General features: G+C 37.6%; 1 protein-coding gene across 1 annotated transcript; it reads left to right on the top strand.

Moving 5' to 3' along the window:
• Nucleotides 1–8454: 8454 nt before the first annotated feature.
• On the top strand, nucleotides 8455–11615 carry LOC103150714 (amphoterin-induced protein 1-like). The gene is made up of 2 exons (XM_007570434.2): nucleotides 8455–8892; nucleotides 10014–11615. The coding sequence occupies exon 2, from the start codon at nucleotides 10077–10079 to the stop codon at nucleotides 11454–11456; it is 1380 nt and encodes a 459-aa protein (XP_007570496.1). The 5' UTR covers nucleotides 8455–8892; nucleotides 10014–10076; the 3' UTR covers nucleotides 11457–11615.
• The last annotated feature ends 4722 nt before the right edge of the window (nucleotides 11616–16337 follow it).

Raw genomic sequence — 16337 nt, 5'->3', positions numbered from 1 at the left:
CATAAACACAGATTAGCTGAGATCTGACAGCATGACTTGAGATCACTGTATGTGAAAATTTAATTCAGTTTCACAACATTATTGAAAAATATTTGAACAAATCTGTGTAACACGATCTTAATCAAGGGAGAAAACAATTGAATTATTCTTACTGGTTCAAAAATTGTGTAACATGTTGACTGCCATTTTGATTTTGATGCTCAAAGCTGTGAAAACATTATGACACCCTACGACAGCCGCTGCGTGTTTTTAACATTTTTAGACATAGAGGTATTTAATATCAACTTTAAAAAATTCAGAGAATTTTAGATAATGAAAATTGACACAAACTTTCTTAAATTTGTCTGTATAATGTAATAAAATAATTCAAATTAGGACAACCTTGTCTGCATTTCCACGTAAAATTTATGACAATACACAGAAGCATAAACTGTTTGCATATTTAATTTACTCCATTAAAAATGTTTCTGCTATATTTATAATACAAGTTTTTATCTTGCTTCAGTGCTGTTATTTATTTTATTAACACCAATTGCTTATTTGTACTTGTACTTACAATGAGACATTAAACTGCATAATTCTCAATAAAAAAAATAAAAAAACTTGAAAAATTGAGCACTTTTGACCGATTGTGTATGTAATTTTTATGACTTAAAAAAATAACACTGACTTTTTTGCAGCTTTACCTCAATTCTGGAGTAAATCATTGTTTCTCAGAACCTTCAAGTTCCACTATTAGAGTTAACGTTTGACTGTGACTTGACAAGAAGCATATTGTGCATAATCCTGCAGATGATTTAACCACGAAACTTCACAATATGAGAAAACATACTGCATATGGATGTGTAGGTTAAAGAGGCAGCGCTCACTTACTACTTGCTGTTGTCATGGTGAAGATGCATCAAGTGTCTCGTAACACTAAGAAAAAATTAGAAACACACACAATGCATCAGAAACACCAGGTCTGAGAGAAAAAACCCACTGTAGCTATGCAGTGTGATTTTAGTGCATTGTGTGAGTCAAACTGTAAGTTAGCATCAGCATCCAGGTGTGTGTGTGTGTGTGTGTGTGTGTGATACCTTGTGGGGACGATTTTCCTGACATATACTACGTTGTGGGGACCAAATGTTCCACAACCTGGTCCCCACAAGGGGAAATCCTGTTTTTGGGTCAGGGGTCAGATTTAGGGCTAAGGTATGAATTGAGTTTTGGTTAGGGTTAGGGTTAGGTATGTGATGGTTAGGGTTAGGAAAAGGGTAAAGGTAAGGTTTAGGCTGTAGAAATGAATGGAAGTCAATGGAAAGTCCNTGCGTGCGTGCGTGTGTGTGTGTGTGTGTGCGTGCGTGTGTGCGTGTGTGTATCAGGTGCTGACTTGCGACAAAAATAGCACAGTCTTGCTCGGCCGGCAGCACCAATCACTGCCACCACAAATACAATGGTTTCCATGGCAGCCTTGAAAATAGACTCCAACGTTCGCACTCAGAAATAGCAAAAGGACGCTGCAAAAGCCCCAGAGAGCCTCCACTGCCAATAATAACAACCCACAGATATGGACATGCAAAACAACAGCAGCACTCAGAAATTAAGTCATGCCATTACATTTACCAAAACATAATTACCGCCTCCTACACAAACAATCAGCTCCAATTCAAATGCACTTACAGTATGGGGTGTGCTAAACATTAGGGCAAACATTAACCGGCTTTGTGTTTAATAACATAAAAGCAAAAAGCACAGAGAGGCTGCCCAGTCAAGCTGCTCAAAAGCCAACACCAGCGAAGGAGAGAATATTTACAAATGCCTGAGAAGAATCTTTCACGTCTCATTATCAGACGACTTCTAAAAGTAAGAAAAATGTGTTAGAGTGATGGTTCAGGAGATAAAGTGGTGAATGTTGCCTTGGAGACTCTTAGAGAGAAAGGGTTTTTTTTCTCTCTAAGAGAAAGTCAGATATGTTAGGACTTTTTTTTTTTCTCAGTACCTTGGAAACAACTAGAAATAAGTAAGAGACAACTGAACCAGGAGAAGGAGTTGCTTCTGGTCTAAATGGTGAAACTTTCTAGGTCAGATCATATTCGTCTGGGTAATATGGTTCACTCTGAACCATTATTTAGTTAATTTTGGTCTTTGAACGAAAACCTGACCATTTCGACTTCATAAGTCATTCAGTTTTATTTGAAAACATCACAAACTAGTAACATGGAATCAAAGTACATTAGAGTCTATTTTTGTCATATCTAAAGTTTTGTTTATCTATATATGCCTTTTTTTCCCATAGAAATAACTCTTAGCTGAGCGCTTCTGTGTTCAGTGGTGTTTCTTTCCTGAACAAAGCCATTAATAGCTATTAGTACTGTTTCTTTTGAGCGCAGCTCCTGGATCAGAGCTTCTGCGTTCAGCCGAATCTCTTTCTTGGATAAAGAAATTGCTGGAGCAAAAGCCTCCGATAACTTTGTGTTGTTTGTTTTTCTTTCCCATAGAAAATACCTGATCTGTGTTTGTCTGTTTCCTAAATAAGGACACAAGTAGCAATTGATTACATTTAATATTTGTGCTTCTTTCACAAGAAAAGTACTGCAGGTTCTGTATATCTTTACTTAGCTGAATTTCTTCACTTGATTAATCAATTAATATCAATTAGACCCATTAACTCTGTACACTGGTTTTTCTCGAATTTGAAAGTAATGCCTTCTGTGCTTCAGTGAATTTCTTTACCACATGATGCCATTAATGTCGTTATAACTTGTCATCTGTTTTTTTTTTTCCCTCATAGAAAGTACTGCTGGGCCAGTGCTTCTGTGTTTCAGTGGAGCTGCTTGTCCTTTACATTGTGTAATCTTTTCTTTCCTGTAGAAAATACCCCTGATCCTCAAATTTGGATTTAACTGTACTGGAATAACTTGGACTGATCTAAAAGGAATCTTCAAAAAGCTGAATTTTAAATTGTTGGACATAAATAGGAACTGTTTGTGAATTAGCACTGAATTTAAATTAATTAATGTATTTTTAACAGAACCATTTTAGTTATAGTGATCAGCCATAAAATTATGAATTTAGGAGAGTACGGAGCAACACTGAATACATATTGAATAACTGGTGAAAAACGTGGTATATTCATGTCTTGCTGGAAAGATGGACCAATCACAACTATCAGCCTCAGCAGGAAACTATTACCAGATAAAACATTATTAAAACATTATTTCTTCAGAATGAGTCACATGACTCACATTTTATGAGAAGTAATATTTCTTTGGACTCATGTCATTAATGGATTGAGTTTACTTTTGTGTGAATGCCTTACATCTGATGTAACATGAGTTTTTCTTGTTTTGTTTTGTTTTGCTTTGTTTTGTTTTGTTTTGTTTTGTTTTGTTTTGTTTTGTTTTGTTTTGTTTTGTTTTGTTTTGTTTTGTTTTGGTTTGGTTTATTTTGGGTTTTTGGTGTTACACCAGTCTGAATCACACTGGAAAAGCAGCAGCCAGAGTTCAGTCCACGGATCAGACACTTGAACTTACAGGTTTGGCCAGATGGGGGCAGTGTGTCCACTGTATTGTACAATGTGCAGTAGTAGCCGTCCAGTGGAATCAATGTGATATGAGTTTACAGTAATTGGCTCGGCGAACTCCTCTGATAGATCATCATCATGTTACACAGACATGACAAGACACACCCAGCATGCTTTAAATAGGCCGTTTCTCCTAAACAAGACGTGATTTATGTTTTTGTTAGACTAAATGGGTGTCTTTTTTTTCAATGTTCATAATAAGTTCACTTATTCAAAGTCTGTTGTGTTCAGTTCACCATGAACACAGAAAGTAACAGAACTTTATATTAATTCATATTATTAAAATATAGTTGTTTGAGATTAATAAATGCCTCCTTACTGTTCCTAATATGGTCAATTTGAATTTGTTTTCTTATGATTTAATAAAAGAATAATAATACAGTTTAGTAACATTTAGCTTTCACTCAACTCAGAGCAGGAACTAGAACAAACTTTTACTTCTCTTTTCTATTAGTTTATCCAGAGACTCATATTAGTTTATAAACTATTGAGCACTTTTTGTTTTTCTTTTGTCATTTTGTTTGTATTTCCTCTAATTCATGTGAAGCACTTTGAATTGCCTTGTTGCTGTAAATTTGCTGAACAGATCAAATTACCTTACAATGATTGTTCTTATACATGTAGCAGTGCAGAATGTCAGAGGAATGCCCACCTATATTTCAAGTTTCATGAAGTACATGCATGAAGTATTTGACCTCTGCTTCCTCATGACTCAAGCATATAATCATGTTTGAGTCATAACATATAACGTTCATAACTTTCGTTCAAAGTGTTGAAAAAAATGACAGACTAATTTGGAGTCTTATCCAAACATTTTTAAGTCAAAAAGAGGATTTATGTCAGAAGTATTTGGGTTAACATGATGTGACAGCTGAATGTTGTTGCAGTTGCTTGCACTGCTGATTATCCACAAAAAGGTCCAGGTTTTCATTTCAGTCTGTGTAGAGTTTTCCTTTATCTGTGCACAAATAAGACGCATGTATGATGAATTCTCCATGCCTTGTCTGTCTTTTGTGTCTCTCTGTTGCCCTGGTAACCTCTCAAGGTAATACCCCATCAATCTGACCACAAAAGGTGTGTGAATCAGCCTGCAAGGATGAAGTGACTACAGAACAATTACAAGTATTTGTTGCAGAGAGAAGGGAATTCACAAAGCAGTGTGGTCACCTTTATTTTTTTTTGCAACAGATTTGCACCAGAAATCTGCATTAAACACATGAATATGTAAACATTTCTTTGTCATCCCAGTTTATTTCGCAGAATCACAACACAAACACAGTAAAAAATAAAATAAAATCAATTAGCGAGTTGAAAACAGAATGCTATTTTCTTTTTATAAATGCAGGGGAAAAAATGTCCTAATTATTTAAATGTGGGGAAACAGAATAGTGACAAGCCTTTATGTCTACTTTCAGACCTGGAAGGACACTCAAACTTAGACTAACACATATTTAACTCCTTCAAGCAGCTTTGTAAATCTGTCACAGAGTCTTCAAACATTTTTAAACAGAATGCAAAAAAAACTTAGGGACTGCATCTCTGCTTCCCCAGTCATCTTCTGTACAGCTGAAGTCCAGTTATATTATATTTTCTAAAGCACCTTGAGATTATATTTATTGGGAATTAACGCTACTTTAACTACACCGTAAAATCTACTTTTCGGTAAAATACCGGCAGCCGTGGTCCCCAGAATTTTACCATATAATTTTTTATTTATCCGTATTTACACGAAACCAAACAAACCAAATCCCAAGAAGAAGAATAAAAACTGTTACAGCAAAATCTAGGCTTATTTTGTGTGACTGAGGTCAAACTCTTGTGTTCACAGCCAAATGGACTTTAAAAATAAACTGGAGGACGAGTTAAAAGGAAATAAATGGTATTAAAAAAATCTAATGTGGCAACAATTCATCCAGAAGCATAAAATAGATATGTAAATTAGGAATTTCTTTTTTCTTTTTTTTTCTTTTTTTTTTTTTACATTGTAAGCTTAATTAAATGTATTTAAATAATTGACATCCATTTTGACCCGTCTGGAGAGCTTTTGGTTGTATTTATAAATAATCTAATGCTGCAGTTGCTTTACTTGTTAATAATGATTAATACATAATTAAAAGAAAATCGATATGGATCGCCTTCAATTTCCCTGCCAGCATAGGTGGGCCCCATGTGGGGAAAAGGAGGGCAGGCCATATGGGTCCCATATGGGTTTGTCCGCGGGTTCCACGGTGGCCCCACATGGGTTTGCCCATGTAGGGCCCATGTGGGCTGTGGCCCTACATATCAGCCCTCCTTTCCCCCACATGGGGCCCACCTAGGCATGCTGGCAGAGAGTTTAATTCACGTCTCCATTTCTTGTCCAGCAGACATCTGCTCAGCTGAACTCATTAAGGCTGAACTCATTAAGCTAATGGTCCAGTGCGCACCGGGCGTCTCTGGATGTTACCTTATTACCTGCTGCCGGTGGCCCCCGGCGGCTCCTCGTTTATAATTCACAGCAGAAACAACAAAAATCAGTCTTAACATCTAAATCAACCTTTCTATCTGATCCTCCAAATCTCAGTGCAGATCAAACCGCGGCAGCCCTTGAAAAGGCTGTTGTGACAGCTGCTGAGCTAAAAATCACATCTCCCGGGAGACAATACCGCATTGTGATCGTGACTGCGCTACGGCAAAACATCGCTCTCATTCAAAAGCGTCAAAAGCTGCGGGAGCAATTACGATCCTGCTGGTTTAAAGGCAACATGGCTGCCTTTCATTCTTCTCTTTGTTTACAGGTTATGACAAGCAGTTTGTGGTATTATTTACTGACAACTAAATCCAGCACGAGTTTCAAAACTCCTGCATCATATAGTCATAGTTATTTCAATTCAATAAAATAGGCTTGCATAATAAGGCTAATTTGTTTCAAGAAGTACATTTCTTTCAGCAATTCAACAAAAAAATCACTTACTTTTTAAAGTTGTCATCATTCTGTCGTAGGAACAGCTATGAAAATGTAATTCAACACGATAATAAAGTAATTTTCATTGCAGAAATGTAAGCCTATAAAATCAACAGTATGATGGTCTATTTTATCGATGCTTTGGAAAAAATAACAGAAAAAGAGGTTGAGAAATAAAATGTAACGTTGTACTCAAACCCTCACATTACAAGAATGTGTAACCATTAGCAGCAAGTATAAAACCTCAATTATTAATTCATTCATTTTAATTCATTACTTTACTTATGTGCAAGGAATAAAAAAGAGAAGGAAAGAGTACATTTAAAGATGTAATACTTTTCTTGAAAAATTAATAAATAACGCATCATGAATCAGCTGAACTGTTCAGATACATATTAGCCTTTATTACTACTTACTTAATTACTATTCAGATTAGATGATTTAGCATTGGTCTCCTTTACTACAAAAAAAAATCTAAATTCAAACACTCAGGGAATAAACGTGGCATGGACCAGATGGATACCATTTCTAAACCACAGATGGAAATAATGTCAGAAACGTCTTACCATGGTGCTGCTTTAAAGTCCTCTTCTGACACAAAAGTGCATTTTGTAAATCACTTAAAGTCCAGTGTGAAGTTTCCATAGTCACTGGTGATTTGGGATCCCATATCAGCTGCATGTGTTGGTTCATACTGCTTTATAAAGTCCAAACTCACCAGAACATTTCAGAATATTTCACGCTCGTCTCTTTTTGATGACAACAACGACATTACTGTAATAGAGAAGCTTTTAAATCAAAACTCACATTTCCACCACTTATCTACTTGTCTTCTCTTTCAACTGTGCGAGCAAATCCACAAATAGATCTCTGTTAACTTTATCTAACATTTTTATCTTCAGTCCATTTATATAATCTTTCATGCACATCACTAAGCAGACACTTTCTTCATTTTTAGTTTTACATAAAATCAACTTTTTGTAACTTTACATCCCTCACCAGAAACATACCTGTAGTCTTGCCTTGATTCTTTCATGCATCTTTGAGAAATCCTTTAGTCTCCATGGCAACCATTCAGCTGTGCAACACACCTGGGTGGATCCAGCACCGCCGTTCGAGGCGCAGCTCCTCCTCTGAGCTGCAGCTTCCAAGCTTCCTCCTCACAGAGCAGCGACTCCTCCACTCAGCTCCTTCAGACTAGCGGCAGCAATTAGCAAACACCTGTTAGGGCTGCATATCTTCTGAGCTCATTATACAAGCTACTTAGTGCAACACTGGTAAAAAAACATTACTAAAGGGTTAATAGAGGAGCCATGTCATAAAGAGTAGGAGTTCTTGAAGAAACAGAAGCCCAATTTAAATTACAAATTAAAATTTCTTTTATGTCATATTTGATGTATATAGTATTTTTTATATAAACTGAAATTAACATATTTACTTGATTGTTCTATGAAATGGCACCATGTGCCTGGAAAACACACTGATGCTGTCCCTTTAAGATGATCCCATTTCTAACTTTTTAATAAGGAAATCAGTCAAGAGCTGGAGCGATGCTTCACTAGTTCTTGTGAAATTAATTGGCACATTTTGCTGCATTATTTCTTTGCTTCCAACATTTTTTTTTTTTTTTTTTTTTTAGCTGATCATGTTTCCTTACCCCACATTGAGCAGATTTAATCGGACTCATGAAGCACATGATGTTCATGCTCCTAAAGCTGAAATCTCATCAGGCTCTGCATGCTCCTCACGTCTCGTTTTAATGACTGCTGCAGGTTGTGCACAGAGTCTTTGTCCTGACCTTCTGCACAGCTATGGAAGGAAAAAAAATCTTAGATTTTAAATGATAAAATCAAACAATTCAATCACAAATTCAAAAGAATTTAATAATCCTTGGTGATTAATTTTAAAGAACTGGACATAGGTTTAAGGTTTTGCCTGAGGGACACAGCTTGTATATGTTGTATATGTTCATGTGATAAAAACTCGCTGCCACCTATAAAAATGCTCTGATATCTTGTGACTATCAGTTGATGGTGCTGCATCTAAGCAGATTTTCTCATGCACAAGTGGAACATTTTCTCTTACCCTGTTCCTTCCTACAACACTCTGGTCTGATAAATGTCATTTTAGCCTGTAAGTGATGTGACTGAGACATTAGAGAGGAGCAGAGGAGAGAGGAGCCCCGGCCCCTCCCCTGCTGTTCACGCCCCTCGGATCGGATAGCAGCCGGCTGCATTACTCCCCCAGGAGGTCTGGTGTGCTCAGTAAACCCCGCTCTTCTCCGTGGTGCCGGACTGACGGATGAGACTGCTGATCCCCGCTGCTGGAGAGGAAGAGGATGAGCCCGTCCTGTAGCACAGACTCCTGATCACACCGGCTGAAGGTAAAGGAGGACAGCACCCTCCGTCCAACGGGACAAATGTTTACTGCTCTGCAGCGAAAACTGAAAGGACAGTGAGCCGGAGTAAACTGCATGTCATAATCTTATTTTTTCATTTGACACAATGATAAACTTGTCATTTTAATCATTATTTGTGTGTTGGTGATTCGATTTTTGCAGACTACACACAACTTTTTTTTGTTGTCGCTCCCCCACTGCACCACTTTGCTTCACAATAACTCATAGTGAAGTGGCATCTCTTCCTTTGTTTTGGTAAAAAAAAATTTCACACAAAAAAAATGCATTGAAAAACTATTTACGCTTTTCATGTAACAATAATCACAAACTTCAATGTTTTTTATAAGCATTTTATGTGATAGACCAATGGAAACTATTTGAAAATAATAGCTTTCAAACTTTTCAGCAAATAAAAATGTTTGCAACAAGTACATCCTGTGGCATGTACTTGAATTCAGCCTCCAGGAGGTTGTAGAACCAACATCGACTACAATATTGATTTACTCAAGATATTTGGACTGTGAGCATATGAGGGGAGGTTTTTCTATTCCTTTTCATGGTGAGACAGGAGATGTAATCAATTCACAACCTTTTCCGAATCGATACAAAGTTGGAAAAAAATGTTTTCAATGTATTAATGAATTAAAATTTTTACCCACACATACTAGAATGTGGCTGAGTAGGCCCAAACAACTTTGTGCTAGCTTTCTACCAACTCTGCCTCCTTTCCTCTCACTGTGATTTTTCTACGTTTAATTCTTTCCAAACCGTGTTTCTGTATTGAATCACGTAGAGATGAAGCTCCGGGACGTTCTTCCAAACTGATCCGCATTTCGGATGTTTTCATTCTAAATTTGTCCTCTGTTTGTCAAAACATCCAGTCAGTTAGTGTGCTTCTGCATATTAATGAGCAAATTTGACGTTATTCGGGAAGAGCTTCATCAGAGCGTCAACTATAAAAAATATTTGAAGACCATAATTCTCCAGCAGTTTCCTTCTGTTCCAGAATTATCCTCAAGTTTGTGTTGGTTCATCACATTATATCCCAGTGCAACAATTTGAACGTAGCTTTTGTAATACATGTTGTTTGTTTTGTGTCTTTACAGCCTCCAGAATCCGCTCTGGACCCTGAGACGCCGTAATCAGGATCTTGCAGAAAGAATCTCAACATGATGTCAAAAAGATGCTTCATCCTATTTCTGCTTCTAGGTTTAGTGCTTCCTGTGGTTAGAGCTAATAGGCTGCTAAAAAGGAAGCCTCAGGACCACCACAAGCTTTGTGTGTGTGCTAGCGACATCATCAGCTGCTCTAATGTGAGTCTAACCAAGGCCACCTTCGATTTTCCTCAGCACACGGTAGTCCTGGACCTCAGCTTCAACTCCATCACTCAACTCCTTGCTACATGGACGTCGACTGATCTCAACCAGCTGCAGACGTTGCTGCTGAACAACAACAACCTCACCTTCCTCTCCTCCGAGGCCTTCGTGCACACGACAAGGCTACGCTACCTGGACCTCTCCAGCAATCGCCTGACCCTCCTGGACGAGTTCATCTTTGAGCCGCTGGAAAAACTGGAGATACTTCTGCTGTTCAACAACTGCATATCTCAAATTGACCGCTATGCCTTCCAAACCATGGTCGCTCTGCAGAAGCTCTACTTGAGCCACAATCGGATCTCACGCTTCCCTGTGGAGGTGCTGAAGGAGCGGAGCCAGGAGCTCTCTCCTTTCAAGCAGTGCAAGAAGGACTCTCCTTTCAAGCTGCTGGATGTTTCCTTTAACAGGATCAAAGTTCTTCCGGTGAAGGAGCTGCGGGCCATGCGCGCCTGGCTCAAGAAGGGCGTCTACTTCCACAACAACACTCTGACCTGCAGCTGCGAGCTGCATGACCTGGTGGCCTACTGGCACCTCCGGGAGCTAAGCTCTGTGTCTGACTTTGCAGACAGCCACACATGTAACATGCCAGGTAAACAGAATGAAAAAATCCTGAAGCTGAACTGCAGTGAAGTCAAGAACCTGAAGAAAGAAGGCTACTTGGAGGAGACCATGTTTCTCGACTGCGACACCAGACATAAGTACATGGCGAAGAGATGGGTGCTGCCTGGAAACATGTCAGCGAACAGCAGCAACGTCTTGAACGGTACTTTCCTCAAAATCGAGCCACTGAAGGTGGAAGACTCCGGGGTTTACACCTGCTACGCCACCAATGATTCCCTCAGTGACACACTCCACATTACTGTGGTGGTGTTCAACTGCACCAAGAGGTGCGGGTTGGAAGATCTGAAAACAGCGTACACCACCCTGGGAACGTGTGTGGTCAGTTTGGTTTTGATCCTGGTCTACCTCTACGTCACGCCACACTGCTGCAGTTTCTGCTCAGGTGGGAACACGGAGAAGGACGACACCGGGGAGAGCCTCCACTCCTCCACGGTGAGCCTCCCTCTGGCGTACGGAGAGCAGGGAGCGGAGGCCGCGGGATTCGCCTTCAGCCACGGGGACGTGCAGGAAAGTAAGAACGGGAGACTGAATCCAATAGGCGAGGACGACTAGCAGACATCGAGGGACAGAGAGACCTGAGGCGGCATCTGCCAGCTCCGATGTTCCTGTGGTTGGAAAAACAAAATGCACTGCAGAAACACCAGAAAAGTATTTATGGTCCAGTTTATTGAGAAAATATCTTAGAACACTTGAAACAAGATGAAACTAACGCAAAAGTAACTTTTCAGCAAGACGTAGGAGCCTGGTTTAAGTCAATGTTGATAAAAAAAAAGTTTTAGTTAAAAGTGAAATTACTTGCCAGTGAAAGAAAATATTTTCTCCACATTTAAAATGGGGAAATGTCTTGTTCCACGATTTTGTACTACTGCGGCTAACAATTATGTTAGCAATCGATTATAATCGATAATCTTGATTATGTTAGATTAGATTTTCTTTCAGGATTTTTGAAGGTTTTTTAGTTTGAGAATTGGTTTATTTTGCAAAAATTGCTATGAAAACACGTTTTTCCCACGTCACTCGAGTCACGTGATCAGCATAATGATAGATTAATTAATCAATTAATCAGACTAAAAAACTAGCTCATTCTGATTTTCATTTAATACTTTTTATACAATACTACACTTTAAAAGACATAATAAATCAAATAATTAGATTAATTTTAAAGAAATAGCTAAAACTATCCCACCCGAGGAGTTGTAAGTAGAACTAACACAGTTTTATTATTATATTATTATCTTAAATGTATATATTTTTGCAAAGTTTTAGCTTTATTACTGCTCTGACTGAGTTATTCTTTCAGCAAAATGCCTATGTTGAATCGGTATGCTCCAGTTAATGATTAATTACTTGATTAATTAGTTAATTACTAAATTAGTTGACAATTATTTTAATCATCAACTACTCACAATTTATCCAATTAATTGTTTCAGTCCTACCATCTTGTTACACTTGCTGATTATTTCACTTAACTAGTAATTATTTACTTAAAACAAGCTCCTATACCTTGTTGAAAAGTTATTTGTTAGTTAGTTTTGTCTTATTTCAAGTGCTAAAATGTTTGTACTAGAAACTGGACCACATGCTAATGGGTTAGAGCAGAGAAGAAAAAACCAGGATGTGTGAGGAGGAACAAAAGCATCATCACTTTGAAATAACAGGACATCTTACAGCCTAACCTGCTGGCTTCAGTCAGAAAACTGAAATTTAGCTTTTAATGATTCTTTCTGAAAGATAATGATCTAAGAACATGTGATCAACACAGGAACCTTTCACCAGACACAGAATCCAGACCTGAGACTTTTAGAGTGAAGTCTGGCAAAGTCGATTTTATTCTAATGTTATTCACACATATTTGCCAAGAAGTGTGGATGACACTGTATGTAGCTTTAATAAAAATCCTTTATAAATGCCTGAAATCTCTCATAAAACAAGTATATTTGCTGTGCACTTAAGAACATGAGCTCCTGAGTTATTGTTTGCATTTGTAATGGAAGTACTTGAAATGCTTTTAGGACCACAAACACTGAGAAATACAAGCCACCGATTGACAAGCCGCATGAGAACAAATGGCATCCAGTGGCAGCAAAGAACGGAGAGATTTCATCCTGTGCAGCTCTCAGTGCTGAAACTGAGATGGTCATATTATGCAAAACAGGCAACGCTTAATTATCAGCATTAGCAGTTCAGATTTGATGCATTGTTGCATTCCTGTTGCTTTGTTTCATTCTTCACAATATATGCTGTTTATTATGCAAATTAACTGACTTTATTATTGTTATCATATATGAGTGTGATTAAATCTTAAATATTAATGTGTCTTTTTTTTCACTAACAGTGGCCTTTGTTTTTGTGAAGCACATATTTAACATATTTTTTTAAGTTTCAGTGAATTGACTTGTGTAACAGAAGCATTACTGATTGTCCTTATTTTATGTTTTATTAAAGATGGCTGTAAATTCACTAAAGTTGACAACTTGTCTCATTTAAAACAAAAGGAGAACTAAGATTAACTAAGAGGGCACGCAGAAATAATAAACAAAGAAAACTGACTTTTCTGTCAAAATTTGCTGAATTTAAGCTGTAGTCAGTTTATTTTATATGTTCTTTAAAACTGATCTTGATTACATTAGATTCGATTTTTTTTTTCAGTATTGTTGAAGGTGTTTTATTTTGAGAATTTGTTTATTTTGCTAAACTTGCAACGAAAACACATTTTTCCCACGTCACACGCGTCACGTGACCAGCAACCGGACGTTACTACTGGCGGGAAGGACGGAGGAGACGACAGGAAGAGGTAGAAGGATCATGACAAGGCATGTTTTTTTAATAACTTATCACATGATCAGACTTATTCACGTGATTTCAGTTACATTTGTTTAATGGAAACACTGCAACTGCAAAAATGTGTTTTTTTAACATTAGCGGAAAATTTTGCTTATGGTCGTCATGGAAACAGAACTACTGTTCTGCGTTTCTGCGATTAAGAGCCGTCATTTGATCCACACTGCAGCTCTTTGATGATTAAAAAGCTTCAACAACAGCCAGAAATTGTTGTAGAAAAAAAATTAAGTAGATTTTCATGAAATGTATAAGCAAAGTATTCATCCAAGGAAACATTTCCACCCATTACTCTCAGAAATATGAGCAGATTATTCAATGCATAACTTCTTTCCATCTCAGAGTAGTTAGAATTATTTCAGTGTGATTTTCTGGCTGGACAACACAAATGTAGCTCTTACATCCATGGTAGTTCATTGTTCCCTGAAGGCCTTCAGGGGAAAACAACTGAAAGTGAGTTCCATTCACTGAATGCTTTGGGCCATTAGTGGCCAGCCCTGAGCAAATAATCCAATCCAGTCAGCCAGGACTCTCATAAACACGGTCAGAAATAGCAGCTAGCCAGCCGCCAACACACACACCTCGTGACACAGCTAAAAACTGAATACGAAACCTGCTCATTTTTCAAAATACGTCTTGATTTTAGACAGTTACATTGACAATAGTCATAAAATGATTAATGATTGGTAAAGATAATCACTGCTGTAAATGATTGGAGATGGTAAATTCATAGAAATATTTAAGATATTTTACTTCAGATAACACACTTTAACTCTCAATCACATAAAAATAAAACAAAACTCTACTCACTATGATGCTTTTATGAATACTTGCTACATTTACATCAGATTTACCAACTTAAACTTATGGAGTTTAAGGTCCTAAAACATTTTAAGCATTGTCTGAAAAAAGTGTATATGTTATGATCTCAAGTCTTAAGTTAAATTCATTACTTAAGTTTAAATCATTTGTATCAATACTGTAGTTCGCACAGACAAACCATAGGAACCATCACCTGCTTTATATTACTCAGGTTTTCCTTTTTTCCTGCTTTTCCTGGTCCATCAGCCTAACATCACTCGACCTCTGAAGGTCTGCTGCAGTCTGTGGCACCAAGCCATGAGCTGCAAATCCTTTAAGCTGCTGTGAAAGTTGCAGGGTGGTGCTTTCATTCATCGGGCTTTTCTGCCCAGCCAATACACGTAGATGCTGGAGTGGAGTGAAGTCGGATAAAATTAGACACCCTGAATTTGCTGTTCAGGGTGCTGTTAATTTCCTTTAATCATTTATTCTGTGTGCCTGGATGTTGCAGTATGCACTAAAAGCCCTTCTATGAAGAAGTGTTCAATAAATTCTTACATCGGTTCTAAAACATAAAAAAAAGAAAAAAGTTTTTACATCGCCTATGCCGAAACATTTCCTCCAATGACTTACTTTCCTCCAAAAGTGCATCCTTTTTCCAACTAAGCAGGATTTGTATATCTAAAAACACACAATACCTGTTTTTTTCTTATAAAAAGGTAATGACTAACTTTTTTCACATAACTATTTCACTTCCACAATAATTAGCATCTAATCTTGTTGAATCTTGTGTAATACTTCTTACCTGCTTTTTATTAACTTCAATACCAAAATGCATAAGGCAACACCTGTTTCTTTTGTTTGATTGCTTTAATAATTTCTCAAAACATTACTAGTTGCATAGTTTGCATAATCTCAGTAACTAATCCAAGAGGAGCTTGATTGGATATGATATAGAGAACAAAAAACCCATTTTACCCTCAACTGAACAGAAAGAAAATGTCTTAAAACTGTTAGCTAACGATAGCGCTGGCAGCTGGTTAGCCCAGCTAGCATAGAAACCTAAGGGTAATGGCTGCCCTGTCATGTTAGCTTAATTTATTATTTACTGCAAAACCACTCTTTTTTTTGAGAGTTGTTTTACTGTGTGGTAAACGGAGTCAATTAAAGAGGAAGAAGTGACAACCAAGCTAAGCTGGTGTCAGTTAGCCTTCAAGCTATGCTAATTAGCTACTAGTTTAGGCTGTAGTTTTGGAAATACATCTTTAATGACAATAAGACACTTGACAATGAAACACTTCAGTGAGTCTGAGTCAGATTATATTCTGCCTTTTATTTATTTGCAAGCTATAGAAATTAGATTTCACAATTAAATTGCTATATTCAAGCTACGACATTGATGAGTCATCAACGCATCTCTTCTGTTTATTGATGATTACTTCTTAACATTTCAGTTTAATATTTCAGACAAAAGAAGATAAACCAGAGATGCTGCATTTGTTGTAGATCTTGTCTTGACTGTTTGAGCCACAGTCAGGCTTCCTTTAGTGTGCTGGCTTCATGTTTCTGTATTACAGTAAAGACAGTCCTACCCACTTCAGCCTGAAATACGAGACACAAAGAATAGTAGAGCGGAAACTGAGAGTCGTATTTGTTGCCCCTTGAAACTTACTCACTTCTGGCAACAATTCACATCTGCTGGGTTTTTACCCTTATTTGGACCTTTGATCATAATATCGCACTGTGCAAGCTTCTGTTTCTCCTACAGCTCGACAGAATAGTGATTTGAATCCC

Source organism: Poecilia formosa, unplaced genomic scaffold, assembly GCF_000485575.1.
Source record: "Poecilia formosa unplaced genomic scaffold, Poecilia_formosa-5.1.2 Scaffold260, whole genome shotgun sequence".
Taxonomy (NCBI): Eukaryota; Metazoa; Chordata; class Actinopteri; order Cyprinodontiformes; family Poeciliidae; genus Poecilia; species Poecilia formosa.
Note: the sequence above shows the minus strand (reverse complement) of the source record. Positions and strands in the feature narration are given on the sequence as shown.

Coding starts and splice junctions, on each gene's coding strand:
- LOC103150714 (XM_007570434.2), top strand. CDS start 10,077: ATGATGTCAAAAAGATGCTTCATCCTATTTCTGCTTCTAGGTTTAGTG.